Genomic DNA, 25,734 nt, shown 5'->3' on the forward strand with positions numbered 1-25,734 from the left:
ATTCGTTTTACTTGGGTTTGCTAAATCAGATAATAGGCTACTGTCTAGTAAAGCCATTCACGTGTTTTATTTATTGTGTGCTGGATAAGCAAATTGAAATGGGCGTGACATGTTTACATTTCTTAGGGTAATTGTGATTGTTACTATGAACACTTGCGAGAGTTAATTTTACCTCAGTCAAACTTGACAACAAACCTTTTTAAAGCGACAGCATGCTGCCAACTTCCACAACATACTGTAAGTTAGACCTATTTACAGCACTTCCGAATAAGAAATGTCGGATTGCTTTGAAGTTTCTATCATCTGTTTGATCGTAATAAAAGCGTTTTAGTTTTGCCGCGTCGCTCCTGCAATGCTGTTTTATTTTAGTTTCTATGCCGTTGTAACAGGAGCCGTGAGAGGCATCCAGAGGCTGCATTTAGTAGTCTAAAGTTTGATTGACAGGGAGGAGTGCAGCAGCGTCATAGCCTCCGTACAATTGGGTTACTGAAGAAGTAGGAAAGCGTCGCATGATTTTTGTTTTTGTGTAACATTACAGTGGTATTTAAATAATTGTATATGCCACGTTTCATGTAAACGATGAACACAGTGGTAATGTCTTATGTGTCTTATGAGAGCAGATTTGGCCTGTGTCAGCTCATTGTGTGGCTGGCACAGGCTGAGTAATAACAGGGGATCTGGTCTCAATGGTGTCTCCAGCTGAAGAAATGGGGATCTGTTAGCTTAAACAAACAAAAAGTAATCAAGAGAACCCAGCAAGCCTGTACCCAGACAGAGAGACTTAAAAGTAAAGGTGTGCTTACTGCACTGAAGGGAAGAAAATATGAAAGGTATACTTCACCCAAAAATTCAAATTCTGTCATCATTTACCCACCTTCGAGTTGTTCCAAATCAGTATACATTTCTTTGTTCTGATGAACATTGAGAAAGATATTTGGAAGAATGATGAGTAAATGATGACAGAAATGTTATTTTTGGGTGAAGTATCCCTTTACTGCATTTACTATAATATGTATTGTAGTATAATTTACTTAGTGTTAAAATATTGATTTTAAATGTGCAGATATCTATTGAAGGACTAAACAGCTAAGCAAGGTAGTCTAGATAACTTGAAAACTATAGGCAGAGGTGCATTTGATCAAGGTTGGAGTTCAATTCTGCAAGACGGTTCAGGCTCTCGAGGAGCAGGATTGTTCACCCTGAATTATAGAAAGCAGAAGGAATTTATACCCTCTAGGTTTGAATTAATCTGAAGTGAAAAACATGAAGACAAGACTAATCGGACACTTTCTGTTTATTTAGCGTAGTGACATACTTTCAGGGTTTTTCCTGGCTCAAAATGAGGTGGAGGTGGTGCAATCCCGATGTTGTACACACACACGAAGGCCTACCGTACCTTTAAGTGGCTTAACCAAAGTGACTTTGATATATTAAAAGTTCTAATTTAGTTTTGGATGAAAATGACAATATTAACGTTATTTTAACACTTTTTTTCAACCAATTTTTTTACAAAATAAAGCTTTTTTATCATTTTCAACAAACTTTTCAGGCTAGCCAACTGATTTAACCAGTCTTACTAGCTCATTCACATCTTGCAGTCTCTGTGGTTCACTTTAAATGATTCGATGATATCTTATATTCGCTAGTGCCTGAAAAGTTCAATGGTTTAATCAGTTCAAATAAGTCATTCGTCTGCGAGTCGTTCTAAACGCAATGTACGTTCATACTGGCGAACTCGCTGTGTACAGTACACATTGATTCAACGATCCAACTGCACAGCTAAAGACATGACAATGATGTACGTCATGTTAATTTAAGAAATGTAAAGAAATTAAACGTACTTGGATGCAAAACAAACAGTCTTGGAACACGGCAAGCTCTTGTTCTGCAACTCTTTTTAGCGCCTCCGTGTGTTGATAACGAAACAGCGCCACAACTGTGGCATAATGCAGCAACTGCAGTTACAAATGACATTCTGTTAAATGCAATTTTGGAGTCTGGGGCGGCACTACATTTGATGGAGGCGACCCTCTACAATTCTCTATGCAGGAAAAACGCTGACTTTTACTTTATGTTATTTGATGTGGATCCTCCACTAGGACACCTGTAAACCTGAAGGAAACGGACATACCATAAAATCACACAAATAAATATTTTACGGGTTAATTCTGAGAGATAGCCAATGCCTCTTTTTTTTAAAAACGTCTTTAGTGCCTCACATCTGACAACAAAACACATCTGTTTTGGAAACAATTGAAACCATATACATTTCTATACTTTACATTTATTTTACTTTTTTTAGCTTGAAACGGTCTGACTAGATTTTGGTTTGCAGTTTCCAAATAATCGTTAATCACCTGCTTTCTCAAATCTGCTATTAAATGTGCCCATAAAGTGGCTTTGAATAAAGAAGTGAAATTGCCTTTGATAAAAGCCTTTATTACCGCTGTTAAAAGTTAGAAGGCTATTTCAAACTGAGCACAGACAAAGATTGAAAAGTAATTTGAGTCTGTTTTAAGTATATAGCTGTGATGAAGCATTTGAAGGGATGTACTAAATCTAGTGAAAGGTTATTTACTTACTCCTACCGTTAGGTCTAAAGGGGACTATTACTCTACTATATATTGTATTAGAGGGAGGTTTTTTTTAATAGTTCTGAATTATTCTTAGCTGGCATGCAGAACTTTTGGACTCATGTTAAAATACTTAAAACCCATTAACAGAAATGCTAATGTTGTGAGAAGCCAAGTGGGATTCAGAAGTTGCATTGTTCGTGCAGGTTACCCATCAGTGATTACATGTTGAAGCGCATTTGTACTGATATAGACTTGTTCGGCCTTACAAGAGGAAACACTAAACTGATGTCAGGAGAATATTGGTGGGAACGTTTTCAGAGCTATCAGTGAGAGGACAACTCATCCTCCCTCATACCGATCATGCAGAAACAGTTTTCTTGTTGATCTCCACTGTCAAACAAGCAATTCTGAGCCTAGTCATGTAGCACTGCTCTTTTGCACAGCTTCCTTAAATTCTACCAATAGATGTTAGTGTTTTTGGTTTGGAACATTTATACATTTCTATGTTACCTTCAGTCTTCTTTTAGATATTGTGTCGTTTTGATACATTGCACTTAGAGACGGTACAGTCAGGTAAAAAATATGTAACAGGATCAAGAAGTGCACTGGCTTATTGATGGTATATCTCTCACATTGGGCCATTCCAGATGTTTCATACAGGTGTTTGGCTTTTGGAGAACATGTGCTGTTATATTTAGCAAGAAGGAAAATAAGACGTCAAAGAAGGTGGCATTCACCAAGATGGTTATGAATTTCATTCCCAAACATAAAGCAACAGTGCATGAAATCGAGCTTGCATAGCTCCAAGCATTTGTGCTTGCGTACTTGCATAACTTTTAAGTTGGCAGACAGTTAATATCTGTTGGGTACTTAGAGTCTGTACTTTAATAGAGATTAAGGTATTTTATTCATCATTCAGACTACGGCTTGAAGCCACACACACTGTACATTGCCACTGAAGCTACATTATATGAACGGATTTTGTTGTCAGTAGAGTTTGGCAACATAAACACGTTTCTGAAAGATGAATACAATTAATACACACAAAAAAATATTATTTCATCATTAATTTTTACTCTTGTAATTTTAAACCTGTATGACTTTCTTTCTTCCGCAGAACACAAAAGAAGATATTTTGAAGAATGCTGTGAAACCAAACCGTGACAGTACCTATTCACTAGTTTTGTGTCCATACAATAGAAGTGAAGGGTACTGTTGCTGTTTGGTAAACTTTCTTCAAAATATCTACTTTTGAGTTCTCTGAAAGAAAGTAACACAGCTTTGAAATGACAAGAGGATGACAGCATTTTCATTTTAGGGAGAACCATGACTTTTATTTGCCACTTTTAACTTTGGTGTTAGCTCAGGTATTAGCTTAAGAGAAACATTATACTTTGAAAAGTGTACTAGAGTTTGTATTACTGGACACATTTGTGGCAAGTTCAAGAAGGCTCGTATGATTTACGTAATCTCTTAGCACACCTCTCACTCCCGTTGTTTCACACTCATATATGATAATCAGTGCTTAAGTATTATACACTTACAATGTATTCATTTAGTAGTTGCTTTTATTCAAAGAGCCATTACAATGAGGAAACATGGCAGTTATCGTAGGCAACAAGGAACAATCTACATAAGCCTAATTGTAAACTGAGGCTAATACACAAATCAGATTAGCTGTGAAAATGGTTTTTTTAGAGATGATATATGAATGCTCATACAGCAGATGTGGAATATTCAAGTGTTACTGAAACAGAAGCATATCTTAATAATTGTGCCGGCAGCTCATTCTGCCATATAGGGACAGAAAGTAAATATTTAGGAAAGTAACTGTTTAATGGAACAGGGCAGGGGAGAACATAAATTTGTAAGGCGGGTGTATTAAAAGTAGCAAGGTTTTGCTGAAAGCTATAGTGCCAAAGTCTTAAATTTGGTGTGGACAGCTACAGTGACACCAAGAAGGGTGTGACTCTTTGGTTGTAAACCTTACAGGCTGCCGTCTTCTGAATCACATTTATAATGATATAAAGCTTGTAAATTGTATTCCTTTGACATTTTAATATGCAGTAAATGTAAACAAGATATATGTCATTGTGAAACTTTAGCAGATTGTATACAAAGTTTAGTAATAATGTGTCTCATTCAGAAAACTCAGTGCTGTTTGTTTTACACAGTAAAAGCTTAAAGCTTGGGTAGGCAACATTTTACAAACACTGGTTATTGATTTGGTCCAAATCCAATGATAGCATCTCCTACCTGGCTGTCAGCCTATGTATTTGCATATCTCTGAGCACCCTTCTGGCGCATTAACACCAAGCTTACAAAACCTCTATGAATTCTAACAGTAACCGTAAAAAAGTTGTGAACGTTACGATAAGAAAAATCGTAATATGTTTTGAATTGTAACGTAATGTCTCACAGTTCAAATCATTTTATGAAAAACTTAGCAATAGGCCTACTGTGAATTCTGCATAAATTCTAATCTAGTCTCACACCTGACTCAAGGAATTCATTAGGCCCAGAGAATGGCTAATCAAACCTGCCACCATCCCCCAGAGACGTTAATAAAATACACCTGAATATGCTTAGTCTTCAGGATCTCTTAATAATTTCAGGCAGGAGGCTGGAACTAAACTCTGCAAGGTGGTAGCCGGCCCTAAAGTGACAACTAGTATGTGTAGTCGTGCAAGCTCTAGTTATTTCCCCCTCTTTGAGTTTGTTTGACCCCCTTCCTACTCTGTATTTTCTCCCCATGCTTTAAGCACCCCCGAGGGTAATTTTGCGGTAAAAAGTTACACACCGGGCTATCCCATTTTGTCTTGTAGATATACATGCAACCATCCCTCCTGCTTTGCAGCCCACACTATCGGATGAGTTTTCAACACAGTTTAATTAAACGGCTTAATTAACTTTGATCAACTAAGCCAAAGTCTATGCTGGGTCAATGGATGTTTTGGCTCAGCTGTTAGCGGTTGAAGGGTAGATCAAGTGAGTTGACTAGTCATCATTCGGCGCAGCCGAATTACCTACTATAGAGGTGTCAGCAATCGCAGTGCGGGACAGATGGTCACTGGCGTGCCGGCTGTCTCACGTTCTATTGCTGAAAGAGATCAATAGGACTTTCGAAGTCACTGTGACTGGTAATTTAAGAACATCTATAAAACTACGCTCTTTAAACTTTGCTCAATTATTATGAGTATTCTCCTTTGACGGCCAGGCTGTGATCGTAAATACGATTTGTTTCTGGCTGTGAAATCAAGCCGTGGCATCCAAACAGTATCGTCTGATTCCGAATCTAATTTTTAGAGATGTACTTTCTGTACTCAATATGCAGAGAGCATTCGGCGGTACGGATGAAAACAGCAATCCTATTTCATGTTTGAACATTAATCTTCGAAATAGATAATTTTTTTCTATTTTGCTTCTTCATGCATTACGTCTCTAATCAAAACCAAGGACAGCTGTTCTTTGCCCCAGCGTCGAAGAGATTTATTGAATTGCGACGGGTCCCATCAAGCCTGTTTCTTCTACAATTTAGATTTTCTAGAATTTCATGCCCTCATTTACAAATAATGTGTTTATAGAATTATAATCAATTGCATTCTGTTTTAAATGTCAAACTTGCACTTTGTCATTTTTTGCTTGTTACATTGTAACTAGACCAGTTTGATAGGCAGTCCCTGTTGAGGTGAAGCCCCTAAGAGTTTTTCTCACCAGCGCTGAAATTAGTTGTCGGCACTCATTTACCTTTCCCAAAAATTGTTAACTCAAACCTTATTAACTTCAGTTTCAAAGGCAGTTGCTGTGGAGAGTAATCAGACTCTTTGCTGCTGTTGTCATTTTATTTTGCAATGAAGCCCTGCGTAAAGCTGGAAATTGTGGTGGCACATCGTTTGTCACCGGAGAGCAATAAAGCGAGAAATTCCCTCCTCCGTTTAGCTCGAATCTGTTTGTTATCTCTCTGGCCCCTCTAGATGCCAAGAAATGAGCAATATGTGGGACGTAAGCTAATAACTCTGAAACGGAAAGTGTTTTTCCAGGTCTTTAATGCAACACTGGATATTTGCTTAGGATTTTCTTAGATTTGTTTCTGATATTTAACAAAGAAAACATGTGGTCAAAACTACTACTTTATTGCAGAAGGCAAGCAATATGCTTGCTGAAGCTTCTGAGATTGTTGTCTTTCTCAAAGTTTCATTAGAGATAGTGATAGCCAATATCAAAATTCTCATTTATTTACACGGATGTCTTTCAAAACCTGTATGTGACTCTCTGTTCTGTGTAACTCAAAATAAGTTATTTTGAGAAATGTCTCTGTGGTTTCGTGTCCATATAGTGGAAGTCAATAGGGTTCAATTCAGTTTTTGGTTACCACATTCTTCAAAATATCTTCTTTTGTGCTGTGCGGAAGGAAGAAAGTCGTACAGGTTTGTAATAACATGAGGATGTGTAAATGAATATAATTTTCATTTCATCCCAAGCATAGATGCCAAAGTAGTAAAACAAAGGTCAAAGATTTCATTATGGGCTCGAACATTTTTCATCAGACTCCTTAGGTGACACTCCAACTGACAAAGTTGATAAAATAGTATATCACCGCACCTCCATTAAGTCTCTTGAGCTGTGAAACACACTCACAACTTTTCTAGATGAGGTTTGGTTTCCCAATGCTGAGGAGAGATCACGCTTACGGTCAGTGTAATCAGTAAACAGTCTCGAATCATTGAACAAAAGCTCTTTTCTAAACAATTTCATTTAGAGAACGGCATGTTTCATAGCTTAATAATATTGGTAATACAGAAGCGCCGAACCAAGCAGCTCATCCTGACCCTGTTTTACATGACTGCATGTGTTTTTAAGGTATAAACCTCAATTTGAGTTTAGATGAAATCCGAGTAAACAGCTAGGGAAACGGTGAGTGTGGCAGTATGAGGGAATTTGCAGATAATACATTCGTGAAAGAGAGAGACTGAGTGGGTAAGGGAGAGACGAGGCTGGGGGTGTGAGAACGTTGGTATGGTGGGTCTGACCATTGTCACTGGCAGAGCTTGTTAAAAATAGCAGGTCTGAGCTGACCAATCTCCTGCTCCGCACTCGCTTGCACATTTCTCATGAGACTATCAAATCATTCCATGATCACGATAATTGTGTGAGAAGCAGAAGGAAACTACATTTACATTATCTGAAGGAAATGTTGACACAAATCAGTAAGCCATTGGTGTGTTATCCGATCGCTCCTATTATAATCAAAACGGCGCACAACATTGTAATATAGAATCCATTGTAGCTGGTCACATAATGTATCACCAACATGGGGTGTAATTCCTTTGTATTGTGTTGTGTTGCATCCAGCCTTCAGTTGAAGAATTTGGTTCGATTTGAATAAAAGTCAATCAATTCAAGTTGAAAGTGCTGTGTCATTTTTTGGAGGATCTATTGACAGAAATGCAATATAATAGACAGGACAGAACTATGTCTTCAGGGGCGTAGAAACACCCTACATATGAATCACAGTGTTTCCCTTAGGATTTTGCCAGACTTGTGGCGCTGGTGACGTCACAAACGAATTAGCATATTTGTGACGTCATCACGTCGTGTTAGTGTAAGAACTTTTTTGACAAGGAAAAGTTGACAAAAGCGCTTTTTTAGTAAAGAAAAAAAACACTCCCAGCGTTTGCTTACAAGTAGCAGCCAAACGCTATGACTTTGTGCAAGAAGGACATCTTTGCAATAACTTATCACATATCTAAAAACTACAATACTCAATTCTCGATAGAAATTGAGAAATTGAGCACCTTCAACATCAGAAGATGTTGAAGGTGACACGGGATGCCACCAGAAGTCATTTTAACCGCTGCTAAAATTCTGATTTATAAACACAACATCATCGGACAAAATCACAATACAGTACATGTACATAAAAGAGTGGCTATATGCTGTTTGCCCTTTTCTCGACAATGTGTTACTGTTTAAAGAATTCTTCTTTGATTTTAAATGCAAGTGACAGTTAAACATGAGAGGCTGAGAGCTTGCGCACTCACATAGGGCCGCATCCTAGATGGAGTGCATGGGAACATGGAAGATGAAGATGCGCACCCGGCCACGCTCGTCTCACACCAAACAAGTCAGGAAGGAGAAAAGACGCATAAGTGCTGTTTATCCACTAGTTATTCCATCACAGATACTGTCATTAGCACAGATGGATAAAAAAAAAATGTGACGCCAAATATTCTACATGTTTACACAGCAGCCCTAGATGGACAAACTGCTCTACATCTGCCTCTTTCGGCAAAGAAGAGAAAACATTATGACATCTTAGCCCTGTGTCAACCACCATAGTGCTTCGAAAGGGAGGGGTGGAGTGAGCCGTTGGTTGCAGTTCGCAATCTCACCACTAGATGCTGCAAAATGTCATACACTGGACCTTTAATATAAATTTTATTACTTTCTTTCTATATTTAAAAAAAAAAATCACAAATGATCTGATTATTCACTTCAGGATCTGAGCTAGAGTTTCAGACAATGCTCTCTCTGTTGATACTTTGGTAAGGTTACAGTGGGCATTTCGAACATCTGTGTGTGTCTGCTTTGTCTGAAACAGAACTGAGGCTGGAGCCCATTGTCTCTGAATTTAGACCTCTGAAAGAGATAGTGTATTAACAATCCGGTTTTGCCTTTGGTCTTTATCACATTTAGGATGTGAAAAAACGGACTTTATATTTATTTACAGTATCTCAATTATGGCTTTGTGAGGGATGCATATTTAAAAAAAAATGTATAGCAACATCAGTATCCAAGGGGGGCAGGGCTTAGCAATAGGTCAATTGCAACCAATGACTCGCTCCACCTCTCCCTTTTGAAGCACCATAGCAGCTTATAAAAGTGCTAAGATGTCGTCATGTTTTCGCTTCTTTGCCGAAGGAGATAACATATTAATGAAACACCCTCTGTATAGCAGTTTGTCCGTTTAGGGCTACTGTAGAAACAACATGACAAATTCCATGTAATGGGACCTGCGGTGTATGTAGATAGAAATAGATCATTCTAAGGTAATAAAAACATAATGCTTCATTATGTAAGATACACCTCTGAAAACATAGTTATGTATATTATATTGCATTTGAGTCAATAGATCCTCCTTAATATAAATGCCATCATTGGACATGATGTCTCTACTTGCCTGTCTCCACATACCCACAAAATAAAAGACCAAAGACTAAATGATGAGCCCATATTAACATTTAAAGATGCTGTGTCAGTGTGCGAGAAAATCTCTTCCTTTATAATAGAGGACATTTCAAACGATGACCTCATGGTGTTACAGTTTGCAAATGTTGCTGTTCAAGTTGGAATTTCACGAGGGGCTGCTAGAATGTGGGCTGATAAGGAATGTGCTTTTGTTTTAGTAGCAGTCGAGTCACAGTTTTACACTATAATAGGAGTGTAGCTGGTATTGTTCAGTTCATTGGTTTGGTGACAAATCTTTTTCCATTTATAATTATTTTCATGTGGGTGATATATTTATGAGTTTTTTTCTATCGGAACGTAATGGTTCTTATGCACAAGCACGGACAATGAATATTTGAATCATGGAAATATATACCATCATAAAAAATGCTTAGTTGTAATTTGAAATGACTGGAAAGGTCATTTGAATTCATTGAGAACCCTGATGTGCACAAACATTGCAGCAGTAATCCAGTGCAGATTTTTTTTCACCAGTGTCAGGAATGGCTTTATTGCCCACATACTAGTTGTTTCTCCACTGTCAGGAGTATTTTAGGAGAGCTGATCTCATCAAAAACAAGCCACCCGCACCACTAATGAGTAATCTCTTTGGGATAGATCAGCCAAATTGAAATTTATACTCATCTGCCCCAAAATGTGTAAACTTAACTGTAGATAAAAACTCAGTCAGTGTTGTAAAATGGGTGTGGATTTGCTACCGTGTGATTTCCTGAGCCTATTGTCCTTATGGGCATCTCCCCATCAGCCACTGACATGTTCTAGAAACTTCCGCTGCCGCAGTTTATCTGCTCTGTGTGCATTCTTTATTCCAGGCTGTTTCCATCTCAGTCTGTCTCTTGTATAAGTCCCTATTTTCACCCCCACCCCCGTTTTCTTCCTATTGTATAAAGTGCTCTCTCTCTTTATTGTTTTCCCTCTGCTGTCTTTCCTTGTCATTTTTCTCCCTTCCTTGCTCACTCGCTCCATCCAGCCTTATGACTCTCTGGCTTTCCCCGTGCCCGCAGCAGAATAAGCTTGTTTGTGGAGAAAGGAAAACATAAAAACACAGATAGACAGGTCGGTTGGAGAGGTGGAAGGAAAAATGTAGTGTGAAATGGCATAGTTGGTTTAAGTTGCTCCCTGTCAAATGCCACTACGCCCTCTTGTCCTCCTCCTTGGTACATAACAAAGTCATTTGCCAGCCAAATTCCACACTGCTGAGCACCCTCAGTCAGTGTCAGTCAGTACCAATATTGGGTGAATGTGGACTGAGATCAGTTTTACAGCTGTTTAATGTATTCACACAAGTGAAGTGACTCATATGTGTGTGTATGCTCTTGATAAACCTACATGTTGTAGGTTGTTTTCATCAAAACATTTTGTTTTATTACATTGATAATGAAAACATGTGCACTGGAAGCTCTTGACAGTTGTCAACATTCCACAGAGGAAGGTTGAAGCTGTTCCCATTTTTTCCTCATATTTCCTCCCAAATTTTTTTGTGAATCTTGATATAGACGGTTTCAAAGCAACAACGTAAACAAACATTGCTGTGCATGGCTGTGTTTGTGGACTGCCATTAACTTCCAGTACACATTCTCAAATAATAGAGTGCCTGTGGATTATTTCTGATAACAAACAAAAGAAACCGAGAATAACTGTCTCTTGGCTAAACATGTCTCACCATTTTTTTATTTATTTAGACTGCTATACCAAGCTCAACAGCTAGATATCAATGTCCGAATGCGGTTTCTTCAAATGCAACAAAGATACATGATGCATTTGACAAAATGTTTATTTCATAAAATTAATATATGACAAAATTCAACAAATCGTTTATTTAATATAATAATTATACAAGAAAATAAGAAAATAAAGAATAATAACATAAATGAAATCAAATATGAATAGAGTATTTTTAAACACTTGCCAAACCGATAAAGAAATACAAACCGAAAGTTTGCTACAGTCCAGGCGTGCCCACGTTTGATTAAAAGGTTTATAGATTATACCTTTTTAGATTAATATTAAGGTATCCAATTTATTTCATTTTAAATGTTATTTTGTCTAGGATAAATAATTGAGATCTCTCAAAAGATCTCTGGGATTTTTCCAGTAGGTGGGTTCCTAAAGCAACGAATAATCAAGTGACAGGTTTGCACATAATCTCCTGTTTACCCATCTGATGTTTAGTGTGGATTCATTTTAGATTTAATCTTTACAGCTCAAGGATGGCCTGCAGAGGAATTTAGGGCTTTCATTTTGGATGGGAGGCAGGAATATGCAGAATAGAATCAGTCATGTTTTGAGGGATTTAGTGTGTTCTCTTAGAACTCACAGAAAGACACTGGAACAGTGATGTCACCTGCTTTGACACTGGGTGATGTTATCATTTCATCTCATTAAACTTTTAAAGCTTTGCTGCCTTTCTCTGTTGTTTTTACGGAAGGTGTGTGTGCGTGTGCAATTCTGATGAATCCTAGGCCCGGCTTCACAGACAAGGCTTAAGGAAAGTCCGACCTCAATATAAGTTTCCCAGAAATACCTATAAATATATCAGTACGATTGTTTTGTCTCAAGATGCACACCAATAATGTATTATTCCAAAAGGCATTTTTATAAAAGCAACATATCTTTAGGCATTGTCCTGGCTTTAACTGAGCTGTGTTTTTGAAACCGGACCATATTGTGCCAAATGACCCCACAAAGATAGAAATACCAATAATTTATGGCCTTGGGTGAGTGAGGGAATATACACTTTGTACAGTATAAGAATCATTACGTCTATGGAAAGACCCTTCAAAATATGGAAACCCAATGTGTGGATGTTTCTTATCGATTTTTGATCAATATTTGTCAGGCGTTATTGAGCTGTATCTAATCCTCTCTACTGCAGCGTCATGCAGCCCAGACATCAGCTTCCTGGAATACTTGATTTTCATTGGATAATCAAAGTCATTATCGTGTCCATGATAAGACTCTTAGGGGAGGTTTCCTTGACAGGGTTTAGACCTAGCCTCAAACTAACTTTAATGTGAGAGATGCCTTGGTTGGAAACAACTTGCACGGACATATCTCAAAATGTATATCACTGCGAATATTTTGTCTCAAGATGCACACAGAAATGTTTTTTGTAAAGTATGTTCTTTAAAACAACTTAATTATCCTAATTTAACTAAGGCCTCGTTCTTGCTTATGCCATTCCTTGTGCGGGAAACCAGCCCTTAATGTTTCATTGTCCATCAACTGGAAAAAAAGGACTTTTACAGTAATCCCAATAATGTTGTTGCGCTGTATCATAGATATGGAGAAGTCTAAATTTAATTATAATGATTTTTCTTATAGTTAGTTCTTGACATGAGCTGGCCATAGTATAGTACAGCCATAGTAGAGTTTTGCCACTTTGGATATTAGATTTCTCCTGATATTTGAGCTAAACATGAGTGTCATTTTGTCAAGCATAACATCCGCATAACATCTAGAAAAAGTAAATCGATAGTTCTGCAAAAAATAATAATTCTGTCATCATTTACCAACCCTCTCGTCATTGCGAACCTGTATGACTTTCAGTCTTCTGCAGAACACAAAATAATTATTTTTAAGAATGTCGGTGACTGATCAACGGTAACCCCCATTGACTTGCATAGGTTTTGTGTCAATAAAATAGAAGTGCATGGATACCGCTAATTGTTTGCTTACCAACTTCCTTCAAAATATCGTCTTTTTTTCATATTTGGGTAAACTATCCATTTAACACGCTCTAAACCCTTTAGCGTCTCGCTGTCAAAACCTGACATATTCCAGCATTATCACCGTCCACCTGCCACCCATTTATGAAAATGTCACTGGAATGCAATAATGTCACATTTCCCCGCGTTTATTGCAGTCTCCCCTGCTGAACAGACCCATTTGGACCAGCATGAATTTGCATGTCGATCCAAGGAGGTTGAGGCTGGTTAGCATAGACGTGTTGTCGGTTGAATGCACATGTGACAGAGAAGCAGAACTCCTTGTTACAGCTGGTGTTATTATCATCCTGCCATCCATGAAGAAATAGAATAATTAATCCTCTTCCTCTTTTCATTTCCGCAGGATAATTGAGGCATTATCTGGCGATAAGGGAATGAAATAGACCTTGCATGGTTTTCTTCTGGTTTGCTGTCTGTGGACATTTAAGGGCTGAAAATACACTTTTTCTTAATCGCAAATGAAAATAAAGTCCGCTTTCTGCTTGCCAACCTTTATCGTTGAAGAAGCTTTTCAAGGCAGAAGGTGTTTAGAAGACTGGTGCATTCAATAGAAATGATGGTGTATTTGGTGACTGCAGTGTGTGTTGGAGTTTGTGCTTAAGGGAATGTTTGACATGGCGCATGAGAGTGCCAGGCGTCCCTCCTGAGGATTCACTGACAGATACATCTGAAAAGGGAAATACGAGACATAACTTGAGCACAAAGAACGGAGATGCCCAAAAGTTTCAGGTTTTTATGTGTAGCTCCTTGACAGGTGAGGAAAATACTGGCGCAAACAGAAGCTGAATGTTCGATGTGATGTTGATTATTCTTTTCAGTCAGATTATTCCTGTGTGAATCGAGGATGTGGAATAGCAGAGACACATCTGAAAAAACCTAATTGCAATCTATTCTGCATGATGTTTAATGCTATCATCAAGTCTCATTCATGTAGAAATCCTTGGTAAAGCGCTAAAGAACCTATTACATATTTTTTTACTTTTCCGTACAATTTTCTACAGCTCCTTCTCTGAATGTTCAGTACAGAACAGATAAAAGCTTTAGAAAAAAGGGTTTTGTATTGTTTTAGGCCAGTCACACGCGTTCTCACACTTTCCCTCTAGAATCTCCTGCAGCTTTCAACGTTTTCCTCCTTCCCATCAGTCACGCAAACGTTTCCCCCTGCTGCTATGCAGACCTGATGTTGTACCTCAGATGTCTACCTAAATCAGGAAGCATCTGCTTACATTACCTGTGTTCAAAGCACTGGGAGCTGGGCTGTGGACATGCATATGGTTTTAGTAATCATAAGGTTGGATGCAGGATCTAAAGATGCAGGGAATCTAGGCCAGATGACAATATGATGGAACAAGGCATACATGCAATACAATGCAACAAATTGTTTTATTGTGCATAGGACAGCACAAAAAGTTTATATATATATATATATATATAAGTATATGGATACAATTGAAGCATGAGCCTATAAGCAAAGTTCATAATCCAAGGTTGCTGCAGGGGTCCGTCCTGTACTGCCTGTCCTATAAAAACTAACAAAACATCTGAAATAAATGAAAAAAGGTTTTCCTTTTTTGAATAAAAAATCAAAAGCAAAGTCTGATTTCTATTAGATATGATAAAAACAATGGTGGATGCAAATTACTTTTGTCAGTTTCAAGTTATTTCTGAGAATATTGTGCATTCTTTGTTTGTTTGGAGGGGTACCAACAAATTTGAGCACGTCTGTATGTTAGAACAGGGTCGGGAACCTCTTTTATCCAAAGAGACATTTTTCTAGTTTTGTTTCATTCGTTTTTGCAAAATAGCCATTAAAAAACACTTATTTATATATATAACATCTTTCAATGACTTAAATACTAATAACTTGATTTATGTCCACTGACCATAGTATTACTCATGGTCCCTGTGGGGATCAATTGTTCTTTTCCTTCATTAAGATAACATGTACACAGACAACTCAAAAAGAGTGAAACAAACCAAACACTGCATACATCTGGGGCTCCAAAAAGTATTTCCATTACTTATAAACAACTTAGGCTACATGTTAACTTTAGGCCTCCATTCAATTAAACTTAATTCAATTAAACTTTATTTTATCTTAAATATACCTTTAGTACTGATACTCACAAAATACTGCATATCCGTCTTTTAACTTGCATTAGGTATGTTCGATTTCTTGAAATGCTGCTGACTGATCGGTGATGGTCTGACATCATAGTATAGAAAGTTTTGAAAGCACACAAAGCTCTGCTCTCACGACACTTTGATGTCATACATCGACCGGTCTGCGCAACACCTCATGAAAGAGACATGACTAGCGTCTTGCTAATAGCTTTGTAGTTTGGTTCTTACATGGTCAAAAGACGCTTTTACATACCGGCATTTTTTTATTTAGCCACTACCTTGGCTACTCTTCCTGGGGTCCCAACAAGTAGAAAATACAAAACTACATCAACAACAACAATAAACATCAAGTCAATAAAAGATACAACATTTAAAAAAAAATGTTGTACATTGTGTCATTAAATATTCTGGTAACACTTTTCTTTAAGAATGTATGTATAGTGCATTATGAAAGTATTTTTAAAGCAGTGTAATGCACATTTTAATGCCTTGTAATGTCTTATTAATAATTGTTTTTACTGTTGAAACATTATAACACTTAGCAATACATTGTTACACTACACATTTTAAATTGGTTATATTTTTACAACTACAGATAATGATTTACAGCACACATTATTAAGAATTATAAAGCATTTTACACTTTAATAACTCTTTATAATGCAATTATAATACATACATGCTTTGAGGAGAGTCCTACCAATATACCTATTAAGATTTTTTAAACCTCATTTTACATATAAAAAATATGTAATATCTGAGGGTAAATCATATTTACATTCCTCTATATATTACAGTTCGTTGCCTTGAATTGGTTTTTGAAACAGGAAGTAAAAAACCTTTTGATGTATACCTGGTCTTAAAATTATGACTTGCACTACTAAATATAATAACATATATAAGTTGACAAGTCCTATACATTACATTTATGCATTCCATATACTAACCAACTAAAAGTGCTCATGACACGCCTTGTCATCTCCCTTCACTGGCTACCGTTTGAAGCCCGTATGAGGTTCCTGTCACTAATGCTTGCCTACAGGACTATATCTGGATCTGAACCTGCATATTTTCAAACCCTCTTACACCCCAACAAGAACCCTACGTTCAGCAAACGAGCGGGGTCTTCTATTGCCTTCTCAAAAAGGCATTAAATCACTTTCTCGCTCATTCTCCAGATGGAATTTTCTTCCTAACTCAGTCTGGTCGACCACATCTCTCAAAAGATAACTACTTAAAACCTATCTCTTCAGTGAATACTTGACAGGCAAAAAAAAATAAAAACGATCTCTCAATAGGCCTTGTTCTGGTTTTTGTTGAAACTTTTAACTTGTTATAAGCAACTATTGTATTATTTCTCCTGTATAACATATAGCTTTATTGCTCCCTGATCTCTCTGTAAGTCCCTTTGGATAAAAGTGTCTGCTAAATGACTAAATGTAAATGTTATATTAGCCCTTCGATTACAATTTAAGATGAGTCGTGTAGCTCTTTTCTGGACTAATTGTAGCTTATTCAAATCTTTACTTGATACTCTTGATCACACAACTGGACAATAATCTAAATGAGTAAGAACCATTGTTTGTGCCATTTGAGCAATGCACTGTTGAGATAAAAATTTTGTGCATCTGTTGACAGGACTCTTCCGAAAACTCTCACCATGTGTATTGACCACTTCAACCTGCTGTCTAATGCCACTCCGAAAAGTCTTGTTTCCTCTTCCTGTTCAATATGCACATTATTCAAGACAATTTTAACTGTGGTTTAAGTTTACATTTTGAATTTGAACCAAACACAATACTTTTTGTTTTTGTCACATTTAAGACTAATTATTTATTCCACAACCGATTTGTAACCAATTCTATTTCCTTATATAAAACAGTAGACACTTGCTCAATTGATGTTGCTGATAAATATAATGTTGTATCATCGACATACATAACTATCTTTGCACACTTTAAAACAAAAGGAAGGTCATTGGTAAAAATAGAAAATAATAAGAGGCATTGAAACGCCTCTGTCAACATTGACACTAGCTGCATGAATGGAGTTCATATGGTTCATATGCGAGAAAGACTGCCTACACGTATATGAGGAGTTAAACACGGGGCATCCATACTGATGCGTCACAGCTTGCTTCCATCTGCTCACCGGATACTTTGCTGCATGGTTTGTTTTGCATGTCTGCAACTTTTTACGTGATTACATAGCGAGGCAACAAGTTCAATATAATACGCCACAGAGAACCGTTTCTTTCAATAAAAGCATGGCGCTCGCTCTTCTAGACTCCTCGCGCTCTGGGTAGCTTCAACTTGGCTGCGGGCGCAGGAGGTTACCATAGAAACGTTGTTTGCTCTTGATTAATTTCGTGACGCTTGCGCATAGCACTGCCTGCGTCTATTAGCCACGACAACCTGAAATATTCAAATGTGTTATGAATTATGTTTTTTAAGGATCAAATCTTGGTAAAGGCTAAGAAACCATAAAAGTCAAGCCAACCATAGGTTCCCAACCACTGTGTTAGAAGTATCTACTACACTACCAAATGAGTTTTAATAGTTGCTCATAAGCTCTCATGGGACAAAGGTGACCAAATTAGTGGAAAATTGTAGAAGCTGGCAGGTTGAATAACTAATATCATCTTTATACGATGTATGTGTGGTAGACTGTAATAAAAATAAAGAGTATGCCTAATATAATTAATATATAAATGTAAATCCAGAAAATACTGTAGCACATTTAAAATATATGAATTCTATGGAAAATGAGAGAAAAAAATATTTTAGATGAGCTATTTTTATGTATTCTGTTCCAATTTATATTAGAGATGCATTGACATATTGGCCAATATCGATATCGGTCATTAAAAGCATTTTTTCACACTGTCGGGTATTAGGTTAAGAAACTGCCGATGAACAGAGGCGATATATCCTGTCAGTCAAAAGAGGACAGGAAGATGCAATGAATTTGTTCTCTGTGTATATGAAATGTTTAGAAAGATCATCAGTTTGGTGTTCAATATTAATAGTCAATATGGATTAATAACATTCAGAAAGTTAAGAAATGTTCAATTAACATTTTGAATTACTTATTTAAAACAAGTTAATATACCCACCAAACTATCGGTATTGGCTGATATCACTCGGCTATAAATTGGCTATCGGTATTGGTGGCGAAATGTAGTATCGGTGCATCTCTGCTTTGAAAGTCTGGCTGGTGTGTTTGCTTTTTCTTTATCACGGAAGTTAATAAAGTCAGACGTGCACAACAATAATTTAGACCCATGTCTGTATCTCACATCACGATTCATTCTGAAGTCATCAGCCTTTAATGAAATGCCTCCTATCCGCATTTTAATATTTTATCGTCTCAATTTCAGCATTTAAGCTTGATGGATTCCCAAAATGTTGAGACTTTCAAAATAAAGAAGAGTTCCTCTTTTTAATAAAAAATGCGCGTCAGACACTCTGGCCTTTGATTTTGTTAAAAAAGTAACAGGCATTAAAATTAGATTTTGCACCTGTTTATTTAAATTGTGTCTCTCTGCTTTGTTACATCTCTCTCATCCTTCAAAATGGTTAATCCCTCTTCTCTTTCCTCTTTATTTGCAGTAAACATGACTAGCGCTACGTCCCCAATCTTGCTGAAATGGGACCCCAAGAGCCTTGAGATTCGCACACTGACTGTGGAGAGGCTGTTGGAGCCGTTGGTCACACAGGTAATGTCTAGGAAATATTAAAGCGCTGGTGTTAATAAGGAACGGTTATTACGATGATGGCGATGCGAGCACTTGTGAAATGATAGCCTTAGGTGAGCTGTGTATTTTTGATTTTGGTTTACTTGCGTGAATTATAAATCCTGATATCAAGAGCATAGTTGGCAACAGCTCATTTTAATGTTTCCGAATGTAAGGTGGGCATTATTGCTAAATTTAGTTGAATACTTTATGAAAATGGTTCATTATCTTTTTATAAGGTTGAAGTTAGTTTTAACTGATGTACTGAAAATTTATTTTAATTTGCCAAGTGTACATAATTCTTTGTAGATTATATCACCTGAGTAATCTTCCTAATTTATCGGTCTATCACTAATTCACTTTATACTTAGTTTTCTCAACCTCCTATTGACTTTCACAAATTGAACGTTTAGAGTTAAAAATCGAAATGTTGTCAGTGATATCACAACGACCTTAGCGTACCCCAACCGCCTGCCTCAGCAGGCAACGTTTGCCGCCATGCAAGCACCTTGCAAATTTCTGCTGGGAAATTTCAAAATCAAGTTGTTCTTTTATTGGTTGGTTATTGGACAGTGATATGGGGAAACGGCACCAGGACCAAAACAAGGAGAATATGCTGATTGTTAAATTATCTTAAAACTTCAAAGCTCACAGCAGGGTTCATGTTTTAGATGTGGGTTTTTTTCTAGGCTATATCTAATTTTTTTCTAGGCTGAAGTATTTTTAATATCTAGTCGAGCTGAGAGCTAACAATGTAATGTTGCACAAATATGCAAACCATCTTCTTGGACTTACAGCTACCGGCAAAACATTTGCAAAAGTTAGGACACACCTACTCATTTTTTATAGAATTATTTTGGAACATTAGAAAGTCATCAAATATATAACCAAAAAAGTACAATTCTATTTTACTCATTACCTACATTACAGCTCTGCACTCTTTTGCCATTTGTAACCAAACTTCAGGACGTGCATGCTGGGGTTACTTTTTCAACAGCATTAATAAAATTGCCATTAGTTCTGTGCATTGGTCGACTGCTTTTTCTCCACTTTCTGCTCATTCATTAGTTTAGTTTTGAACATAAAAAGATTGTCCCCATTCATTTGTTAGCAGAATGTAGTTCATCTGTAAAAATAATAATATCTCAAGCACGAGTATTTAGATCAGAATGGTTTGCTTATACTGTATACTGCATATTGTCTGATTGACCTATGAACTAAAAGTCCCACAATGCAATATTTTATCTTAAATATCACTGAGAAATTTGGTCCACAGTTCATAAAACATTGCTTCATGGTTTTCTCAGGGAATAAAATACCCTTTGGTTCTTATTTTAACAAGGTAATAAAATGTAGTCATAAAGTTTTTTCAAGGCATGTTAACTGATGGCTTGACGTTGAGCCTGACCTCAATACTGTTGAACTACCATGGACAGCTCTCTACTGCTTTATCGTGTGGTAACATGAGAAACGGGACACTTCAATAGAGTCTCTTCATTGTCCTCAATGTAAAAAGAGGAATCTCAACATCATACAGTTACTGTTGGACATATCCAGAAAAGCTGAAAAAGCAAAGATTGTGGAGGACCTGGGTGATTGTTTTGAAGATCAGTGGACTGTCTAATGACTCATGACAAACAAGAAACCCTAAAAAAAAATGTCATTGATTGTTTAGGTAGCATCATACAGTATTAAGAATCAGAATTATTTTTTTTTCTTTAGTGTGAACTTGATGTTAACATTTCTTTAGTGAAATAACTTGCTCAGGGCAGGACTAAAATAAAATAAACCTTCATTTTCAAAAAAAAACATGCTTAACCCTCTGAGAGTTGTCATGACAGAACTGTAAGTTACAGAATGTTAAAGTGATTTTTCACAGATTTTTTCACGTGTACTGTATAATTTTATTTACGTTTACACAAATTTACTGTTTTTTTTAATATTTTTTGGTTAAAAACATATCCTTAAAACATTCCAATTAAATAAGAAGAACATGTAAATTTACAAAACTGTTTTTTCTCAGTATTTTACTACCACCCCAGCAGCCAGAAAATTTCTTTTTTTTACTGGATTTTTTACAGTGAAGCTATTATATGGCCCACCTCCTTAAAAATCTGCAAAGTTAAGGCTCATTCACACTGACGTTTATCAGTGATAAACCCTTGTTGGTGTTTGTTGGATTAATGTCAATGAGAATTTAGAATTTTGGTGTTTGCAGGCATTTGTTGGGATTTGTTGGTGTTTTTAAAGGTTTTAGCCTTTTTAACATTTAACATTTTAAGAGAGTAACTTGTCATGTGGTTATCGTGGATACCATCAGCTTAACATTTCGTGTAACATTTTAGCCCTCAGCAACATACTGTATTAACATGCAGTAGTAAAACACTGTTGAAAGAAGTGTTTTATTTCTTCTTTATCCTGCTGCTTTAAAAAAAAACAATTTCTCAGTAATTTAATATATAAGTAAAACTGTACCACGGGGCTGATGAAGAAACTGTGGCTCAAATGACTCAACGTTTCTCTGTTTCTGTGATTTTCTACCACCACATGTCATATGAGCAGTCACTGTCCAAAAGTGAGTGATGTAACTGCATTAGCATATCAGTAAGCGAATAATTGGATTTTATTTCAATTTGGTTGTCACTAGCTGGATTTTAAAAGCAAATCTGTTTTTACCATGTGGTTACTTTTGTAAACAACAAAACTTTTGGTAAATCTGTCTTCTTGGATCATTGGATATAATGTAAAAACATCAGTGGTGTCTCATTATTATTTTGTAGACCTTCTTGCCTTCATCTTATACGGTATGAAGACCTTGTATTAACCATTCATGACATCACATGGTAATTTCGCCTATGACAGGTCCTTCAAACCATGGGTTGATGCTGAAACACAGGTTGCAGTGCAGAAATGCAGCGTGGCACAGCTTCCTCTGGAGTGCTGACAGTGACAGCCTTTGGTTTAGTGACTGGCACCCTTGGAATGCTGTAGAACAAGCGTTTTTTATTAGAGAGTTTTAGATTTATGGAAATACGTCTTGGTTACGTATGTAACCTCAGTTCCCTGATGGAGGGAACGAGACGTTGTGTCGAGAACGACAGATGGGGTTCGCCCTTGAGAACCAATCAACTCTGACTACTATAGAAAAGGCCAATGAAATTTGGCGAATGCAATTTGCATGCCGGGCTCCGCCCCCGGAAATCCGGTATAAAAGGAGGCCGGCGTGCAGCATTCACTTACCTTTGTTCTGAAGAGCCTGAGACCTCTCAAACTGCAGCAGAATACGATACGTGTTCGTGGCATAAGGGACACAACGTCTCGTTCCCTCCATCAGGGAACTGAGGTTACATACGTAACCAAGACGTTCCCTTTCTGTCGGTCTCTCGACGTTGTGTCGAGAACGACAGATGGGGTTGCCTATGGAAAACGCCACAACGCTGTATCGCGTCACAATCTCTAGCGAAGCGACGGTAACAAGCCTGGGCGTGTCATCTCGAAGCTTTCGTGAGACTGTAACCTTCCAGTGTGGTGGTCGGGGGGTTCCAGAGCTTTCTTGGAGAAAGATGGGTACAGCCCTGACCGGTAACTTTCACGGACGGGGCCTTAGCTCTCTATAGGCGAGAGGCCGTCCAGATCAGTTTACACCGGGTAAGCGCGACTCTTAATCAGAGAAGCGCTACAGAGGCCACCTCCTACCCGTGGGGAGGAATATGGTGGATATAGGTATGGTCTCGTCCTTGGAGGAGAACGCATGGAACGTGCGGACTGAGTAGTTAACCGCGAGGTGGAGGCCCACCTGGGGAAGCTCATGGGTTACCAGGAGTGGGAACCATTCTCATGAGGATACATCAGACGGAACAGCCCACGGAGGGGGTGTTACAGACGTCCGGTAGCACTAGGTCCGGTTAGAGCTATCTGTGATAGCTCACATGGTATCCCGGCCTAAGGGGGAAGGCTGCTCTGCCCAGCCAGCCCCCAGGGGGTGCTTGTTTGGTGATGGATGGAATGCCTATTCTTAACCAGTGTCTGGGTAAGAAGGGAGGCTGGTGAGGTACCAGTTTCTTAGCGATGTGTTCGGGTAAGAAGAAAAGGTAAATAGCACACTGACCCAACCTGTTAGAGGGTGGAAAGGTGCTTTCGCAGGCATACGCCCCCCCGGATGCCAGTCCTACATGTCGCCACGCAGGACGTGGGCTGACACCGGGTTTACGCGAAGGTTGTTAACCCTTGCGAAGGTGTTTGGGCATAGCCCAACCCGCAGCTCTACAGATGTCTGCTAGAGAGGCGCTTCTGCCAGTGTCCAGGAGGTGGCTAAACTCCGTGTGGAGTGAGCCCTCACTGCCAATGGGCATGGGAGATTCTGAGATCGGAATGCCGTCGTAACGGCGTCCACGACCCAGTGCGCCAGCCTCTGTTTGGAGACAGCCTTCCCCTTCTGCTGTCCTCCAACAGACACGGAGCTGGTCAGAGCTTCAGAGCTCTGCGTGCGGTCCAGTACGTACTGGACACAACACTAATCGGGTTGGGTCTTCCTCCCCTATGGGGAGCGCCTGCAAGTTCACCACTTGGCCCCGGAGGGAGTAGTGGGAACTTCTTGGGCACGCATCCGGGCCTGGGTCTCAAGATAACGTGAGAGTTTCCAGGGCCGAGTTTAAGGCAATCCAGGGACACGGAGGATGCTCGGTGGTCCCCTACCCTCTTGAAGGAAGTGAGCGCCGTCAGGAGGGCCGTCTTACTCTATGAGGAAGATCGGAACCTCCGAGGGGCTCTTTGGGGGGCCCTGAGGCTCCCCAGGACCACTTAGGGTCCCAAGAGGGTATGGAGCGGAGATGAGGCGGATTCCGCCCTCTCGCTGCTTAGGAACCTGGTGACCAGGTCGTGTTGCCCTAGAAACTTTCCACCGACTGAGTCGTGATGAGTGGCAATAGCGACTACATACACTTTCAGTGTGGAAGGGAGATGTTAGTCTCCAGTCTCGTGAGGAGGGGAACACAATCCTGATCAAGCACCTCAGTGGGTCTTTCTCGTTGAGAAAGACACCAGGACGAGAAGAGGCACCGTCTAGAGGCGTGTAACCGCCTAGTAGATGGGGCCCTAGCCTGGGTGATGGTCTCAGCCGTATAGGGGGAGTAGCCATCTTAGGATCTTCTCGTCCCGTCTAGAGACCAGACATGGGTGTTCCAGAGGTCTGATCTGGGATGCCAGAACGTGTCCTTCCCCTGAGAGAGCAGGTCCTCTGTCAGGGGAATGGTTCAGGGGGAGTCGCTATCCAGAGCATCGGCTCTGAGGCCAAGTGCGGTTAGACCGGTGTGGTGTAACCAATAACACTTGGTGCTCCTGCTCCCTGACCTTGCACAGAGTCTGTACAAGAAGGCTCCTGGGGGGGGAAGGTGTGCTTCCGCCCATCCCGCGGCCAGCTGTGCGCAAGGATATCCGTGCCGAGGGCAGGGACTATCAAGCGGGCAAATGGTGGTGTTACGGGAGGTGAACAGGTTTTACCTGGGCCTACCCGAACAGCCTCCAAATGAGCTGGACTGCACGGGGGTGGAGTCGCCACTCTCCACGAGGCATAAACTGGCGAGAAAGCACGTCGGCTGTCTAGTTCAGTTTGCCCGGGGTGTGTGGCCTGCAGGGAACGAGTCACCTGTTGACTCCACCGGAGGAGGCGTCGAGCAAGTTGTGTTTAGCTGCTGTGTGCGAACGCCACCCTGACGGTCTGTATTCGCTACAGCTATAGTGCTGTCCTCGGAACAGCACGTGTATGTCTCGCACGAGAGGCCGTAGCCTGCTCAGTGCAGGTAGCATAGCCCACAACTCTTGGCAATTGATATGCCAGCGCAGGCGGGGGTTCGTCCAACACCCCACCTGCGTGCCCGTTGCACACTACACCGCACCCCTGCAGGGAGACTTCAGTCGTCACCACGACCTGCCTCATAACCTGCTCAGAGGGACCTGAGTCCGTCGAAAAAGTCATAAAGACTAGGGGTTATGGTGCGTCGGCAGCAGGGCGGCATCACCATGCGCCTGCTGCCGGTGTGCCACGCTCTCCTCGGAACTCGACTCTGAAACCAGTGTTGGAGCGGTGTCATGTGCATCAACTCGAGGGGTATTAGCCCGCGAGGACGCCATGTGTCCCAGGAGCCTCTGAATTGTTTCAGGGGGACCGCTGTCTGCCTAAAATGTTCATTTCAGACAGTTCAACACTGGTTGGGCACAACTGCGGACAGGTGTGCCGACATGGTGACAGAGTTGAGTTCCATACCGAGAAAGAGGACGCTCTGCACTGGGGAGAGCTTGCCCCTCTCTTGGTTGACCTGGAGTC

At 39.4% G+C, this 25,734-nt stretch overlaps 1 protein-coding gene across 1 annotated transcript in view; it reads left to right on the forward strand.

Annotated features, from left to right (window-relative positions):
• The window catches only part of ctnna2 (catenin (cadherin-associated protein), alpha 2), a 372,393-nt gene that overhangs the window by 1,322 nt on the left and 345,337 nt on the right, over positions 1-25,734 (forward strand). The window contains 1 exon segment of the mRNA XM_056771020.1: positions 19,288-19,394. Coding sequence (XP_056626998.1) covers positions 19,293-19,394 — 102 coding nt within the window. The 5' untranslated portion in view covers positions 19,288-19,292.

Source organism: Triplophysa dalaica, chromosome 2 (genome assembly GCF_015846415.1).
Source record: "Triplophysa dalaica isolate WHDGS20190420 chromosome 2, ASM1584641v1, whole genome shotgun sequence".
Classification (NCBI taxonomy): Eukaryota; Metazoa; Chordata; class Actinopteri; order Cypriniformes; family Nemacheilidae; genus Triplophysa; species Triplophysa dalaica.